Here is a 17,204-nt window from a genome sequence, read left to right as displayed (position 1 = left end):
TTACAGTTTAACATATCCCATATCATGAATTGTATTGAAAATACATCAATTACTCCACCTAAATAGTCAATGAAGGTGAACAACAAATTCAAAAGTTCTCAATTATTGATCAAATTGGATCCTCTGTAGCAAATTTAAGCCCTCGAACAGAGAAGAGAAGCAGGGAAGATGTAAAAATGTAATTATTATTTTTTTTATTTTTGTCTTTTTGTAATGATTACCCCGAGAGGATAGAGTCAAATATGTTACAGAGGGATCCAATCTAAATATTGAGGCCAAATATTAATAAGTCTCAGACTAATCATTGTACCAGCAGGTACATTCAAAAGTTCTTGCAAAATATTAAAGAGTAATTGGATCAAAACTAAAAGCTATTTTCCTAATATATATAAAAAAAAAAGAGGTAAAAAAACTACAAAACAGCCCCCATCCAAAGGCAAGAAATAGGCATGAATAAATATGTTGAGCATGCCATTAAATAAAATAGCTGAAATGACACAAACATTAGAGAATGTTTCCAAATGGTAAGGAGATATATCTTGCAGTTAATATTCCATTATTAGATGTGCATACTTTTTTAGAATTTTTTTTTCCTGAAGGAGGATAGCACATCTCACCCACCATGACCCTCGACTTCAATCAAGGTATTTTCAGTGAAAACCGAACCTAACTCTTAGTTATAAACCCTTTCCACTAACCACTTAGAGACCCAAGTTCTATAGTTCTATTTTAGCTTGGGACCTACCAGAGAATTTCCTGCTTTGGCAATTGTGCTACCGAAAAGAGATTTTTTCTTCTCTGCAGGCTTCAAGATTTGGAAAGAACACATTAAAGTCTCATCAACACTCATCATTGCACCAGCATTATCAAATTCACCGCAGTAATTTGGTGCTGAAAATACAGTCACTAGTTGCCGATCAGCAAAGAATTCATATCCATCCTCTACAACCTGAAATCAGGAATAAAACTAGTAATGTTATTGTATCATTTAAGAAAGAATAAAGATATTTCAACTGAATAAATGAGAATGTAAAAACCTGATGTGCTCGGCAAACAAGGTCCAGGTCAAGCTTGTTTAGGAAATCAGTCACCTTATCAGCACCAAAAGTGTAAGAAACTCCTCGATCATTCATCCCCCATCCTTTCACATCTCGGCTAGGGTCAGACCACAGAAGATCACAAAGCAAACCAGCATCTGGAACATCGGTAGGGCGCTGTAGATTTCTAATTTGATCCAAATTGTGAAGGTCAGGTGAAAGACCTCCATGCATGCAAAGAATCTTCTCATCAATTAGAGCAGCAACTGGTAAGCAATTAAAACAGTCTGTGAACATTTTCCATAACTTGATGTTGAATCTTTTCTTACATTCATCGTAAAATCCATATATGCGGTTTATAGATGCACACTCATGGTTTCCTCTCAAGAGGAAGAAATTCAATGGATACTTTATCTTAAACGCAAGGAGAAGACATATTGTTTCTATGCTTTGTTTTCCTCGATCTACATAGTCTCCCAAGAACAAGTAATTTGACTGGGGAGGAAATCCACCATATTCGAAAAGCCGAAGAAGATCAGAATACTGACCATGAATGTCTCCTGAGACACAGGGACAGAACAAAACAGTATTATTAAAATATCTGAGAATCAGTAGTAATGGAGATTACTTTCAACTGCTAAACTATATACAATAATCAATCAGGTACTAAACATGGGTTACACATGAAAGTAAGCATGCATAGCACTGACATATACATTAATGACTATCTATACCCCAAAAATTATTGTTGAAATAATCTATAAGATTATAATACTGTCTAACAAAATAATATTAGTATGATATGATTGAGGTTAATAATATTTCATAGGATTTTATTAGGATATTATTATCCTGTGATATCCTAATAAATAAATTATTTCTATTATATAAGAAAAGTATTCATAATAATACAACTTTTCTTTAGTTTTCTACAAGTATGAAAAGTGAATAGAAAGATATTTTGAGGCAATACTAAAAAGATAAGAATGATTACACAAAAATGTTGCCAAATAGATGGTATGTATGTTCAGCATAAAGGGAACAAAAATAATTATTGTTCATATCTACCCTCATAAATTACATGAATTTCCACAATGCTATACTCTAGATCATGTATACTTTAGATCATTTAACATTTTAGCATATAAAACTAAGAAACTCAAATCTGCCCATATTAAACTACATATAAATTATGGCACAAGCATAGTTATATGTCAAAATGAAAAGTAATCATTTTGCTCCACTCATTCCAAATGACTTGGCATGGCTAACAATGGTGAAAAACATAGCAAAGCAAGGACCGAACCATATCTTTTTCCCCATGGTATATGTGATGTCAAGGCTTAACATTTAGTTGTTTCAAACAGAGCTCTTAGTGTTGACAAGACAGATTAGGTTGCAATGTAAATAAAATTAGACTTTTGTCTACAGTATCACAAGGCTCATGTTGATTGACTCTAAGAAGGGATGAATGAAATCTTTAAGTTCAATCACAAAACAATTGTAGAGAAGGAGTCACCATCATCTCTAACCAAAGATGTAAAACAGAGCATTTTCCATTAGCAAAAACATTAATACAAGATGTATCTATTGATTGAAAACTAAATTACAATGAGAACTTTATGCTACAGAAAGATAAATGTAAGAAACCTGAACCAAATGAAATGACTGTAATTCTATTCAACAAAATACTCTGACATACATTATTTGAATTTACCAAGCTAAAGAAGCATCATATAAAGCATGGTAATTCATCTTACCAATCATAGTACAATTAAACAAGCATCAAAAGACATGTTCGACATTTACATTAATAGCTAAATAAGAAAAAAAATGTTGTACTGGGTGAATGAATCTTTGAAAGAATACTTTGCTGCATATAGATTGAACAATAGATACTTTGATGAGATTATTGGAAGGTTGGTGTGATGAAACTAAACGTGACTCGCTTGTTTGGAGAGACTTTGACTTTGATGAGACAATGTCGGTCAAGAAATGTTATCAGTGATATCTCATCATTACAAAGAATAATTTTTCATGGTCTAGAAAGAGGGTTAAATATCTAAGAAGTATCAAATTGATTGTGACCATGGTTTATTAAGATTAATTTTAATTTTTAACTAACCATTATCTAATCATCAATCTACTCATCAATTACATCATTCAAATCATCAACTAAAAACCAAAATACCTACTATTTTTTCATTATATGTTTTATACCCATAATGTTTGACATGACTACATCAAACAAGATTATCTGAAAATAACCACTTGGTTATTCAAATAACCCAAGATCAAACAAGGTCAAAAGTTAGAATCTAACAATGTAATTAAATGCTTTGGAGACACACTCAAGCATCAACCAGGTAAAGCCATAAATGACTCAGTGAAGTCAAAGTTCATTCACATATAACAGTATACTGCTTAGATGAAGCAGGTGAACAAAGAAAGACATGGGAAAGAGTGTCCCACTGCACAGAAGCATCTTCATTTCTAATGAATCCAGAACAGAAAACGAAGTCAAAATGAAAACACAGAACATAACCATGTTCAATAGCCAAGACACTAAATTGACATAAGGAGAAACAAACATATATGAAATGAATACTAATTCAAAGTAAGGAAAGAGTTAGTGATTATACCACAAATCTTAATGGGTGCCTCAAGCTCCAATAAATTGGACTGTTGAGAGAAAATATCCTTAGAAGCTTGGCAGAGCTGCTTAACCTCTGACTCCGACAGCTGAACTTGTTTCCCTGGTCGACCTTGGACCTCAAGAAGCCGATTGATTATGTTGTCAAGATGAGCTGGGTCCATTTATCCAGACAAATCCAAGAGACACCCACAAGTACAAAGTCAATATCTTTCTCTTCAATTTTTTTTATGGGTGATCATCAAACGTGTTATTATAAGATCCTGAGGAACGAAGAAAACTTCAGACGTCTCTTCCTTCCTGATTCGTTGGATGTTATGGGAAGAAAATGATCTTAATTTAGTGCGTTCCGCAGAGAAAGAGAGAATAAAGACATCTGCGAACACAAGTAACCACCTTAAGAAGAAAAGAAATTCGGCCCTGCAAATGAAAATTGGGGAGAGCTTGCTGGTGGGAAGCGCAATAGAGCGGGGGATCAATTTTGTGTTTGGACATGGTTAGGTTAGGTTAGTTTAGTTTTTTTTTAATATTTATAAATATAATTATAATCATTAAATTATTTAATTTATCAATTAAAATATAAAATAATTTTATTAATTTTAAATTTTAAATATAAAATAATATTTTAATAAAACTTGTAAAAAAAATCATGATCAAACAAGCTACAACAGAGTGCAATTTTTGGAATCATGTTTGGGACCCACTTAGCAATGGAACCAATATCATTTTGTTTTACCTAAGTTTATAATCTTTATTTTTATGTGGTTTTCAATTTTTGTATATTTGGTTAGTTGAGATTACAATTTTATTTGATTATGGTTTGATAATTTGATGAATAATATTTTTATTTAGTTTAAAGTTTAAGCCTTTTCCCCTGGGAGTTATATGTTATCAATCTACTAAATATAGATCATTTACTTGTAATATTTAGTCACTATTAGCCTAAATTCAATTAAGAGATTATTTGTAATCAATAATATATATATAAAAAAAAAACACTTTTCCAAATATATATATATATACACAACAATTAACATGCTATGGAATCCCTTCTCCTAAAATAATATTTTTCTTTTTATTCTATCATAATTATGAGAGTCATTTTGATCGATTAGATTACCTGTATATATAAAAGTAACAATTTTATTGTACAATTGGGTTGTTTTGATAATATTTGGAAAGAAGTTATCGAAAATATGTCTTTTCCCATTGTCTTTGTAATACTCCGACTTCTTCACATTCTCGCAACTCGCAAGCACATCATAGAATGACTTCACTGCGTTAATCATGGGTCTTTCTCAGCGACACAAATCAGCACCTTGCCAGGATTTAACACTCGCAAATTAGTCTCCAAGGAAGGGTTAACCCTAGGATCGTTCAAGCCGGTCGTTTTAGGCCCTACATAAGGCCACAATTCGGTAATATTATTCCTCAATCCCTAGTTGGCATTCATAAGAGAAGGCAATGGCTTGGCTGTCAAGATATAAGGGTCAATCATGTTCGAGCTTTAAAGTAGAGACTATCTATGGAGGATGGGCACAGACACGTGAGACATAACGTTGATGTTTTTTCTCGTAACCAAACCAATAATAATAGAATTTTAAAAAGATATCATAAAATTAAAGAAGAAGTAATTAAAATATGAATTTAAGTTAAAAATATAATACAATTTTTTTAACATCCTTTTTTTCTAAAGAAAGAAAGTTCTCTTTTAGTGGCAATATTGGTCACAACATATTATAGTAGCTAGGTTGTGCAATGAATGATCGATCGATCCCTTACTACTTACTTACTTACTACATGAACATGAATTAATTATTATGCTGATCTTATGAAAGAATCAATCTTCTGGTACATCTCAAATGATTCCGCTATATCTGGAAACATGTTATCGAAAGCATGACCCCTTCCCATTGTCTTGTAGAACTCTGTCTTGATATTATTCTTCAAAAGGACATTGTAGAAGGAGATTGATCCGTCAATCAATGGGTCTCTCTCACCGACACAAAACAACACCTTTCCCGGTTTTAGCACGCCCAATTTAGTCTCTAGGGAAGGGTTAACCCTAGTATCGTTTACCCCGGTGGATTTAGGGCAAACATAAGTCCACAATCCGGTAATATTTCTCCTGAAGTTTTCGGGGATACGCTCGAGAGCAGGCGAGGGATCGGCTGTCAATATATAAGGGTCCATCAATATTAACCCGGCAAACTCGATCCCTTTTCGCTTGTTTTGTTGGAGTCGCATTGCCACGTTGTAGGCTATGTTTCCACCCGAGCTCTGTCCCCCGATGAAGACTCGGTTAAAGTCGACGACATCGTCCACCCATTTTTCATTATCGTCTGCTTTTCCGGCTGCATGCATGGCCAGCCATTTGAGAGCCTTGTCACCACTCCTATATGGAATGGGGATCTTATGTTCGGGGGCTAACACGTAGTCTACGGAGAGTACGACGATCTTACCTATGGAGCTAATTCTGAAGAGCTGGGATTGGGCGTTGCGGTTGAAGGGGGAGCCGGTCATGAAACCACCTCCGTGGAAGTAGATGAGAATAGGGACACGTTGTCCGGCTGTGATGTTACTGGGACGATACAACCTACCGGTTAGGTTTGACTTCAAATGAAGGATGAGATCCGATGATTGGACCTGAGTTTCGTTGTCAAGGGATGGTGGGATTGGGTCGTATTTGACGAGTTTTTCGATGGTACAATTGGAATAGACCTTTATGAAGAATTGATAGAATGCCGGTTTACATGTTTTACGGGATGATGCGGTGGTGATGCCGCCGCCGGAGAAGAGAATTAGGAAAAGAGAAAAACAAAGGAGATTATTATATGTGGTCGTCATCGTTCTTTCCATTCATTAAAAAAAAAAGAAGAAGAAGAAGACCACAACTTTCTCAATGTCTCTTTTCGGGTTCTTAAATACTCTTCTTCTTCTTCCTCTTCCATTTCTTCTAATCATTTATTTATTTTTAGACATACCTTCAAATAGCTAGCTGTTTAAATATATTTGACAATTTTAATCCTCCCATTATATATATATATATATGTTTAATTTGATTCAATTCATTCACATTCTTATTATTATTTATATTTGGATACAAGCTTTATTTAGACCATCCATTTTATTTTAAAATGTGAATCTCGAACACATTGGACAAAAACCTTCTCATCTTCTCTTTTGGCAATCAAGGTTCTGGTAGAAGAAGTTGTTCCTTCTCACATGGAAGTAAGGTAATTATTATTAGATTTTTACTACTTTTCCCCGGTGAGAAGGAATAGAGAGCAGACAAATATTGGTAACATATGATCTTATTTCTTTTGAACCATTTATACGAAATAACATCAAACCGAACCAAACCGAACCAAACCAAACCTTTCTTTTCATAAGTCACTCTCTTCATTTATTTTATTATTAAATATTCTAATTAAGTAACAAATTTATTTATGTAATTTTGAAATTTGTAACATAAATTATAATTTAAACATTAATTAATGAAAAATATATATGTATAATTATTTTTAATTATTAAATATTTTTAAATAAAATATATAAATATAATAAAATTTGAAAGAATCTTTATAGTGTTATTTTTAAATTATATATAATTAAAATAAAAAATGCATATAATTAAATTAAAATTAATATAATGAAATAAAATCCAAATAAATGATATATTAATATATATATATATATATTATATTAGTTATTAACTTTTTTTAAATTATATAATTTACTCCTAATTAATTTTAAATCTGCATTTCAATATTTTCGAAAATATATAAATAAATAAGTAATAAACTTCTTTATTTTCGAATATTTAAAATATATTTAGATATATGATTTACAATAAATTATAAATGAAAAAATATATTTATGTATAAATTATGTAAAATATTATATAATTTATAATTGAAAAAAAGTTAATAAATAGTTAAGAAAGTTTGGTCAGCAATTTTGGACCCGAATCAAATACAAAAATCAGGTCAGTGTCGTGTATATTATTGTTCGGATCAAAATTAGGTTGACCTATATAACTTGATTAATAAATATGTCAAAATCGGGTCGACCAGAAATGACCTAAACTTGACCCGATAACTATTTAACAAGTTTCTTTTGTTGAATTTTGTGTTTTTTTTATCTTTCTTATTTATTCACTCATTTTTTTTATAGAATTTTTTAAAGCGAAATTGTGATTTTGATTTATTTTCGTTTTGACTGATTCTTTTAATTTGAAAACAAAGAAGTAAACTAAATACATTGGATTTGGATTTGATTGTTGAGTTAGTCAAATCGAGTTTGATTCAAGTTAGTCACAAATAAATAGGTCACATTCAGATTAGAGATTTTGACACTTATTAAATAGGTCAGATTCAGGTTAGTATCTCATAACCCGTTAATTTGTCGACCCGAACCCCTCAACCTGAAATTGACCTAATTGTCGTCCTACAATAAATAATTATATTAATATATGAGAAATATATTTATATATTTATAATTATTTATTGATTTATAATTTTAGAAAAAATAATAATAAATTATATATATATATAATTCAAACATTATTATTAATCTTGTTAATTCTAATATGGCTTTTAAATTATCATCATATTTATATAATTTTATTGAATTTTAATACAAAGAAGAATGAATAAAAAATAATCAAGGAACTGAACTCTATAGCATTGATCAGATAGATGTCTTATTTTTTTATTTTTATTAAATATGTTTTTTAGTTATCAAAATTTATTATAGCACCATGGTCGTGTAAGCCCGACAAGCTCTCGGTCAGGGTAGTCTATTTATTAAAAATATCAAAATATTTAGATATATTTATTGCAATTTTAAACATAAATGTAAATGGTAGTAGCTTGGTGGTTCAAGTTATACATTTAAAGTTTCAATGTGGTTATGTGTTTAAGTCTCACCAAAAATGAAAATCTTTTATCAATTTTTAAAACTAAATTTATGGCAACAAAAAATATATTGAACTTTTTCTACTGAGGCTAGGGCAGCTCAAACCTTGGGATAGCACTGTCAAATTTGAGAATGTCATGATTTTTATATTAAAAAATAAAGTTTTTGATAAAGTGAGAAAATATTTAATTAGCTCTTGAAGTCCAGTAACATGTCATGTTAATATATCTTGTTCTCCATAAATCTTAAAATATATTTATGTTAAAATTCTCAAATTTAACACATATGTCAGACATAAACAAAAATATGTGTACATGTAAACTCTATGATGTTAAAATGTTTCTTAAGGAATCCAAAGCGGGAGCCATTATAAATTTATAATACTTGATCTAAAAATTAAATTAATATATTAATACAACTCATTTTTATATTGACAAATTAGTATTGTACTGTTAATCAGTCACGTTTTAACTGAATCAACAAATTTTTATATTTTTTATTCTCCACAAGTAATAACTTTAATTTCAATTTTGAAATTTTAATTCAAGAGGTTTGAGTGAAAATGGAATGATTTTTTTTTTTAATTTCTTAATAATTGGTTTACAAAAATAATATTTTTTCCGTCTTATAATTTTAATTTTGTTATTCATTTTAGGGTGATTGAGGCGATTTTTTGATAAATTTAAAAAGACATTATTACGACGTTTATACTTAATGAAAAACGGTAAATTTGTCTTATATCCGCATTGAGTTTGTTGAATGAAACCAGAACATAATTTTAATATGTGCACATAGGAGTGATGTATGTTTGGAACCGCTTTAGGTTTAAATCTTGTTTGATATTTAAATTATTACAATGTTAATCCTTTCACCAAACATATGGTGCAACCACCTACATCAGCTTTGGTCATTGGCTTAGTTCTATGAAAGTAGCAATCTTTTCGTACAAATTATATGTTTCCACAATATTTGGAAAGATATTATCGAAAACATGGCCTTTTCCGAATGTCTCGTAATACTCCACCTTTTCCACATTCTTCTCAAGCACATCGTAGAACGCCTTCACCGCGTCAATCATTGGATCTTTCTCAGCGACACAAACCAACACCTTACCAGGATTTAACACCTGCAAATTAGTCTCCAACGAAGGGTTAACCCTAGTATCATTCAACCCTATGGTTTTAGGGCATACATAAGGCCACAATCCGGTAATATTATTTCTCATTCCCTCGTTGGCATTCATAAGAGAAGGCAATGCCTCCACTGTCAATACATATGGGTGAATCATTATTAGTCCCCCAAGTCTCAACCCGTCAAGCTTCTTTTGTTGGAACCTCATTGCCACGTTGTAGGCTATGTTTCCACCCGAGCTCTGTCCACCGATGAAGACTCGGTCAAAATCCAAGATATCTTTCAACCATTTAAATTTCTTGTTGCCATTTCCGGTAGCCTGCAAGGCCAACCATTTGAGAGTCTCGTCACCGTTCCTATAGGGAATGGGGATCTTACTTTCGGGGGCTAACATGTAGTCTACCGAGAGAATGACGAATTTTCCCATGGAGCTAAGTCGGTAGAGCATGTTTTGGGCACTACGGTCAAAGGGAGAACCGACAAGGAAGCCACCTCCGTGGAAAAATATGAGGATAGGGACACGAAGTCCATGATCAATGTTGTTGGGACGATACAACCTGCCAGATAGTTGTCTGCCAGATAGTTGTCGGTTAATGACAACATCCCAGGATCTGACCTGAGTTTCGTTGTCAAAGTGCGGTGGGACGTGGTCACTTTTTACTAGCCTTTCGATGGTACAATTAGAGTAGACATTCAAGAAGAATGTGAAGCTTACTTCTTTGCACGTTTTTGCACACGATGAGACAGTGCCCAATATTAGGAAAAGTGAAAGGATAAAGATTGGATTAAATTTGGTCATCAATTCTTTCTATTAAACAAATATAAAGGGATTTGTAGAAAGAAAAGGACGACGAGTTCATTGTACCTCTTTGGGTGCTTAAATAGTCTTAACCAGAATCTATGAATGGTAGGGATTTGTTAAGGTCCTCAATTTATGGATCATGCCAACTATTTTTAGATATCCTTAAAATAGTGGCAGTTTGTCCTATAGGGTATAATCAAATACATTAAAGGGTTACTTACTCTATGAAATAAACCCTGAATTTTGCATAATGAAATCATTATTGTTATTGAAAACCATCAAATCTAAGAGAAATGAAAGTCATATTCCTCTCAAAAGGCAGAAATCAGTAGTCCAAGATGAAGCCTACAAACTATTTTTAGTTCAAATCCTTACCAAAACGACTCGAAAACCTTCCCCGCAAACACATTTCCTTAACCCTCAACTATTTCGCCACAATCTTCAATCACAACAGTAGACGAAACGCGTCCAGTTTCAGAACCTGCCTTCTCCATCTCTTGAACCACATTATAGCCATCCACAACCTTCCCAAACACAACATGCTTTCCATCGAGCCAGCTTGTTTTGTCGGTGCAGATAAAGAACTGTGATCCATTGGTGTTGGGTCCAGAATTCGCCATAGACAGAATACCAGGACCCGTATGTTTAAGCTTGAAGTTCTCATCGGAAAACTTCATACCGTAGATAGACTCTCCACCTGTCCCATTACCCCTAGTAAAGTCTCCACCTTGGCACATGAAATTGGGGATAATGCGGTGAAATGTAGAGCCTTTGTAATGCAAAGGCTTCCCTGCAGATCCAATCCCTTTTTCTCCAGTGCAGAGGACTCGAAAGTTCTCTGCGGTCTTAGGGGTGGTGTCTGCGAAAAGCTCCATAATTACTCGTCCAGACTTTATCTTTCCGATTGCTATGTCGAAGAAAACTTTAGGGTTCTTCATTTTCTCTTGAGTGAATCTGGGTTTTGCAATAGAGAACCTGAATTTAAGTTAAGAACTTCCAAAACAGAGAAATTGCAGAATGAACGAAGAGAAACACAAAAAGAGACCAATTAACTAACAGAAGACAAATCTATGAAATCGTAACAATACTGAATCTATCTCTATGTCATCTGACCACAATAGGAACATGTGCTTCATTTCATGACTAAACAAACAGCTCATAGAAAGAAACAGAAAACCTATACAAATAGAAAATACAAGATTTCTTGGAGAAAGCGTACCTTTCGGCTGAGGTTTAACTGGTATGGGTGAAGATGGATGAACAAGACTAGGATCGGCGCCTCCGAAGATATATATATATATATTTGCCGAAACCAAAGGCCCAAGGGTTTTAGGGCTTTATCTCTATGGGTCCCGATTTTATTTTAAACCCACTAAATAATCTTTCTAATCAAGTAACTCAATCACATTCACACCGAATATTAAAACATATTTTTCTTTCATCTCAAATTTATCATATATATATAATATTATTTTCAAAATTAATATATTTCTAAGTAGTGTAAGAACATAATTATTTGTTAGATTTGGGTGGTGGAGATTTTTAGTTCAAAAGAAGTTTATTTGACATACTAAGGGTAGGTGACTATTATGAATTTTTTGTTTTTTTGGGTGGGTAGTTCAAGATTCACAAGAAAAACATTATCTTGGTAAGTAGATGTGGTATGTCTTAAATAAATGAAATTTGATGTCCATCTTCTACTTCACTATTCCAATATTTTTGGGACGTGGCACATCTTATTTTATTGTAATCAATGAATATTTGTTATTTAGTTATATCAGGTTTAATTTTGGAAATCTTGCTGAGGGTGTAGATCAATGTGATAAAGGGAAGGAATTTAGGAGAGGGAATAGAAAATAAAATGATGTGTCACTATATTATTAGTTGGAAAAAAATAAAAGATGAGGACAGTGAAGACGAGAAATTTTATTATTCTTTCGACCAATTAGATTGCGCCACGTCATTCCATACCCCAAATTTCCAGTTCTAATCATTTCTCGTTAGAATTAATGAGCGACAATTTTCTCTATTTTTTTTTTATAATCTAATTAAAGAGGGAGTGTGAACTTTCAATTTTTTTGTAGCTCTCAATTAGTCTCCTTTATACTGTCATTTTGGATACTCTTGTTGAGGTTATATCTAGGACTCAATTACTCTATTAGAGATTTTAGGAGTTACTATTAGTCGTTGTGAGTTTCTCCCTTGCTTGTAGTGTGGTGAAGATTTTTTCTTTGTCTCATTTATTTTTTGTTATTTCATTGTAAATATATTTTATTAGAATTTATTTTTATATTGTATTGATATTTACAAAAATAAGTTAACAAAGTAAAAATAATAAATTTTAAAACTCTTCTATTATGCATCTTAAAGAAAATAATACAAATATGTAGTGAAAATTAAAGGTTTTCTAAAATAATATACTAGTGTAATTTAAGTGGCAAAAATAATTATGAGTTCGTTTCTCACTTATATAATGTAATGGAACCCTTAAGTTAAAGTGAATATCATCGTTCTAGAAATCGAGTTAGCTACCTCCTCCTAAAAGTGAATCATTGCATTCAATTCAAGCAATTCACACCTGACACAAACAACACTAACAATTTATGTTAAACTTAGTGAAAGACAGCATTGAATCTTCCACATGAAACATTTTAGGGCCATGGAGTGATTAGTGAAAGTAGTTTTTTTTAGTTTTTTCCTAAAATTAATATATCACTTAAACAATCTAATTAAATTTTTATTTATTAAAATACAAAAATTACCTTTTACTTACTTTTTAATATAAATTAATTATTAAGCAATATATATATATAGAGAAAGAAAAAATGTATATATAGGATAATGTGATCATAAATATTTAATAATCAGTTTTTTTTTATGTTGAATAAAAAAAACCCAAACCCTCAAACAAGACATGCAATTGGTCTATTCCTTAAAATATTAAGACGCAATTTTTTGTTATCTTAAATGGTGGTTGTAAGGACTTTATGACATCAGTCACAATTGTTTTATGTACAAGGGTTTTATTTTCCATCAAACTTTGTCATTAGGAAACTAACTAAACTCTGAAACGTATTATATATGAATTACCTAACTAAACTCTAAAACTTACCTGGGCAATTAAGTTTTTTTTATCTCTATTGTCAATTAGCTCTTAAGATGAAGCACATTATAAAGGCATATCAAAACTTTATCTCTTATGATGAAGCACATTAATAATTGATTCTCACTTATTGATACAGCCAGCTCTCTTTTTTAAGTCATATCTCTGACTTGGTTATCCCGCCGTTTATTTTCTTTGTATTTTTGTTTGTGTGCAGTATAATAAATCAAATGTTTAATATTTTTTAAAAGAAAAAATATATATAAATAAAGAAAATAAAAATAAAAAGAGATGATGCATGTCCAGATGCGCCGGCCCCAGTCCTCTCTCTGGCTCTAGGCACTGCCCTGGGATCATTGATTTATTGTGTCATTATAAAAGAGAAAATATTTGGATACTTTTGAACTATTTTATCAAGAAAATCATTCCCCTCTTTCAATATTAACTAATTTAATTCATTTATCATAAGATTAATATTCAATAATACTAATTATAATATATGAAGTAGAAAAAAACCGTGAATGTTTAATATGTTATAAAGTATTAAAAATATATCTTTCAAAACTAACATTTACAAGAAAAACCAAAACAAACAATGAACTACATATCAATAAGATTATATTTTATTTGTACTAGTTAGTTAGAAAAATGGTAATTTGCCTAATTAATTTGAACACTTATATTCTCACGTGATCAAGTAATTAAATTAATTATTATAAATGATAATGATAATATTAATATATAGGTTTCTTATATTCAGATTTTCCAATAAAATATTATGCAAAATTCAATATTCATAATTGACCCTACATTCAAATGAATCTTAAATGAGGTATAAGTTCAATTAATTCAGATACTTATATATTTTTTACTAAAAAAATAATCAATAATAAACTTAGTAACATTCTCAAGTTGATAAATAAAAGCATTCAAAAAAACAAAAATAAATAAATAACAAAAAAATAATGTTATCAACTAATTACAAATAATTTTCAATTGTTATAAAAATGGAATACTATTTAATAAGAAATTGTGCAATTATTACTATTAGGTTTAACTCTCTTTGAGAGATTAATTGTCAAAATATTTGTAGTTAGATATTCAAGCAATTTTTTTATTTCAATTATTTGAGAAAGATAAAACATTTTTAGCATCTCACATTCAAAATTGAGATGTTTTTTTTTCTGTTTTATTTGATACATTGTTATATTTAGTTGGATTGAATTTGTCTTTATTTTTCTATTATCATTGTAATTTTTCTCGAATTCTTATCTGTCCTTCAAATACATTACAAACCTGAAATAAAATTGAATATTGCAGAATACTATCAAAGAAAAAAAACAAAAATTTTGTTTCAATCCTCCCATGGTATCTTTAGCATCCAACCCCGGAGAGTGTAGTATTTTTTTATAAACCACTCCATTTTTAGTTAAGTTTATGTTTTTTTCAACGTGAAGTCTTGTTTAGTTAAATCAAATTTGTCCTAACATATTATTTTAATTTAAATAATATTATTTATTTTAGTGGGCCGATCGAACCAAAGACCTATGGAAATCGGGACTACCCTGTCCCCATGGGCAACAGTGTCCTGAGGGAGGAGTTAATTAGAGGCCTTATAGTAGAACTGAGCTAGGCTGGCTCTGGGCGCTGGCTCTGGGCGCGACTTCCTCCTCCCCACTTGTATTTACCTTTGAATGTTTGTACCTAGTAGGAATCTTCCACGAAGATTCAGATAAAAGCGAGCTTGGATGGAACTGAACAAGTGACAAAGATCTCGAAATGGAAGGTATATATGCTGCTATACGAATGGTAAGAGATACTAGGCAAGTTGACACCTATATAAATGGACGGCGAATTATATATTTTGATAACTTAACTTTAATTTCTCAGGTCTTTGTCCCCTCTTCTAGCATAAAAAAAAATTAAAGTAACGGATTTAAATGTATTTTTCGTCTATTAAATAGTCATTAAATTTTATTTTTCGTCTATTAAATAGTCATTAAATTTTATTTTTCGTCTATTAAATAGTCATTAAATTGATCTTTTATTTGAAAGTCCGCGGATAAGTATCCTCATAATTTGTATAACTTTTTACTATTTGGGGTATATATATTCCCTTTTCTATCTAGTATAGCGGCAATAATAGGTCTGGATTTGAATTCGAGCCTGTCAAACGACAAGTTCTGCATCTGGTTAAAAATGTTTGCGGGTTATGTGTTTTAACTCGTTGTCCCATATATATTTAGTTATCACTATTTGGCATAATATTTTTCGGCCAACGATGATGCCTACCGTCTTGCAATGATATATAATTTTTAATATCGCTCACAATATTTAGTAGAGATTTTCGTAGATGATTCAGTTGATTTGACTTTCATATACTTCACTACTAATCGTTATAAAACTCAAACGAGTTCGTTTTTAAAGTCAGTATAAAAGAAATGCATACTTATTCAATTTTCTATATTATAATTTTAACAAAAATTTTCATTCAATTTTGTATGTGTAACTCTTTGTTTGAATAAATAAAAATTAAATCATTGTAAAATAAATGTAAAAGTATTTTTGTTTGTAAGAAAAATATTATATTGTTAACAAATTTGGTTTCTAGGTATCAAATTTAATTAGGCAATTGATATATAAGATTTGAAGTTTGTATTTATCAAATGAGATTCCAACTTTGAAATATGTTATAGGGGCTCCAATTATTACATTTTACGATTTTTTTAACAAAATAACTCTATTTGAGTTATTTTTTGTTTTTTCAATTATTTTCACATATTACACGATTTTTTTTAAGACATTCAAATCGTATTCGACAATTTTGAACGCGTATATTTTAAAAAAACAAATATTCAATTTAAAACACAAAACATTCAAATTGATACACTGTACACAAAGTTACGTTGTTATATTATTTTTAAAAAATATATACAAAATCTATCTATATTCAAATTTTTTTAAATATTTTATTAAATTAAACATTTTTTAGTCACTCAAATAAATTTCGACAAATTATAATGTGCAAATCTCGAAAACAATACTAAATTAATTTTTTTTTTAAATATCATTTATTTTAAAATATGAAAAATTAATTAAATAAACAAAATTGATACGTTAGAATAAGATGGCGGACATTTTATCAATTTGAATGAAAAAAAAAAAGCCTCAAATGACTAATTTTTTTTTATATAGTTCGAGTCTTTTAGTTTATATATAACCATTCAAATTAAGTTGGAGTCGCATTTCATTAAACAAATTAAATTTATATGTACCGAAAATTTCTTTCTATCAATTTAATAAAATGTATCAAATTGACCAGTCTAAAGGAAAATTAAAAATGGTGTTAAATTTTGCACGATATTATTATTTTAATTATACGTGTTTGCCGCATGTCATTATTATTAGTATTTTTATTCAACGTTTTGCCACATAAACATGTGACTGAAAAAACTTTTAATTAAAAATGCTACCTTAACCATGGACGGTTAGTATTGTATATATATAAGTTAAATCATTTACATCACATTGAAAACATTTTAGTTTGTTTTTAATAAA

The 17,204-nt window shown here is 30.5% G+C and overlaps 4 protein-coding genes across 6 annotated transcripts; all 4 read right to left on the bottom strand.

Moving 5' to 3' along the window:
* Window positions 1-437: 437 nt before the first annotated feature.
* Window positions 438-4,172, bottom strand: LOC124927888 (serine/threonine-protein phosphatase PP1 isozyme 3-like). Of its 2 annotated transcripts, XM_047468384.1 has the most exons (4): window positions 3,680-4,172; window positions 1,367-1,597; window positions 1,038-1,303; window positions 438-949 (listed from the first exon to the last, which is right to left on the bottom strand). In XM_047468384.1, the coding sequence occupies exons 1-4, from the start codon at window positions 3,852-3,854 to the stop codon at window positions 725-727; spliced, it is 897 nt and encodes a 298-aa protein (XP_047324340.1). In that variant the 5' UTR covers window positions 3,855-4,172; the 3' UTR covers window positions 438-724. The 2 variants fall into 2 exon arrangements, with proteins under 2 accessions (XP_047324340.1, XP_047324338.1); XM_047468382.1 differs by having other exon boundaries at window positions 1,038-1,597; window positions 3,680-4,168.
* Window positions 4,173-5,508: 1,336 nt separating this feature from the next.
* LOC124925053 (probable carboxylesterase 2) lies at window positions 5,509-6,537 on the bottom strand. The gene has a single exon (XM_047465028.1). The coding sequence runs from the start codon at window positions 6,535-6,537 to the stop codon at window positions 5,509-5,511; it is 1,029 nt and encodes a 342-aa protein (XP_047320984.1).
* Window positions 6,538-9,500: 2,963 nt separating this feature from the next.
* On the bottom strand, window positions 9,501-10,613 carry LOC124927205 (probable carboxylesterase 2). Its single transcript, XM_047467573.1, has one exon. It carries the CDS (start codon window positions 10,538-10,540, stop codon window positions 9,518-9,520), a length of 1,023 nt encoding a protein of 340 aa, XP_047323529.1. The 5' UTR covers window positions 10,541-10,613; the 3' UTR covers window positions 9,501-9,517.
* LOC124927206 (peptidyl-prolyl cis-trans isomerase CYP19-3-like) lies at window positions 10,477-11,904 on the bottom strand. Of its 2 annotated transcripts, none has more exons than XM_047467574.1 (2): window positions 11,763-11,904; window positions 10,477-11,497 (listed from the first exon to the last, which is right to left on the bottom strand). In XM_047467574.1, the coding sequence occupies exon 2, from the start codon at window positions 11,479-11,481 to the stop codon at window positions 10,957-10,959; it is 525 nt and encodes a 174-aa protein (XP_047323530.1). In that variant the 5' UTR covers window positions 11,482-11,497; window positions 11,763-11,904; the 3' UTR covers window positions 10,477-10,956. The 2 variants fall into 2 exon arrangements, with proteins under 2 accessions (XP_047323530.1, XP_047323531.1); XM_047467575.1 differs by having other exon boundaries at window positions 10,477-11,518; window positions 11,763-11,865.
* Window positions 11,905-17,204: the final 5,300 nt, after the last annotated feature.

The sequence above is a fragment of the Impatiens glandulifera genome, chromosome 2 (assembly GCF_907164915.1).
Source record: "Impatiens glandulifera chromosome 2, dImpGla2.1, whole genome shotgun sequence".
Classification (NCBI taxonomy): Eukaryota; Viridiplantae; Streptophyta; class Magnoliopsida; order Ericales; family Balsaminaceae; genus Impatiens; species Impatiens glandulifera.
The sequence above is the reverse complement of the archived record's forward strand: the minus strand, read 5'-3'. Positions and strand labels throughout refer to the sequence as shown.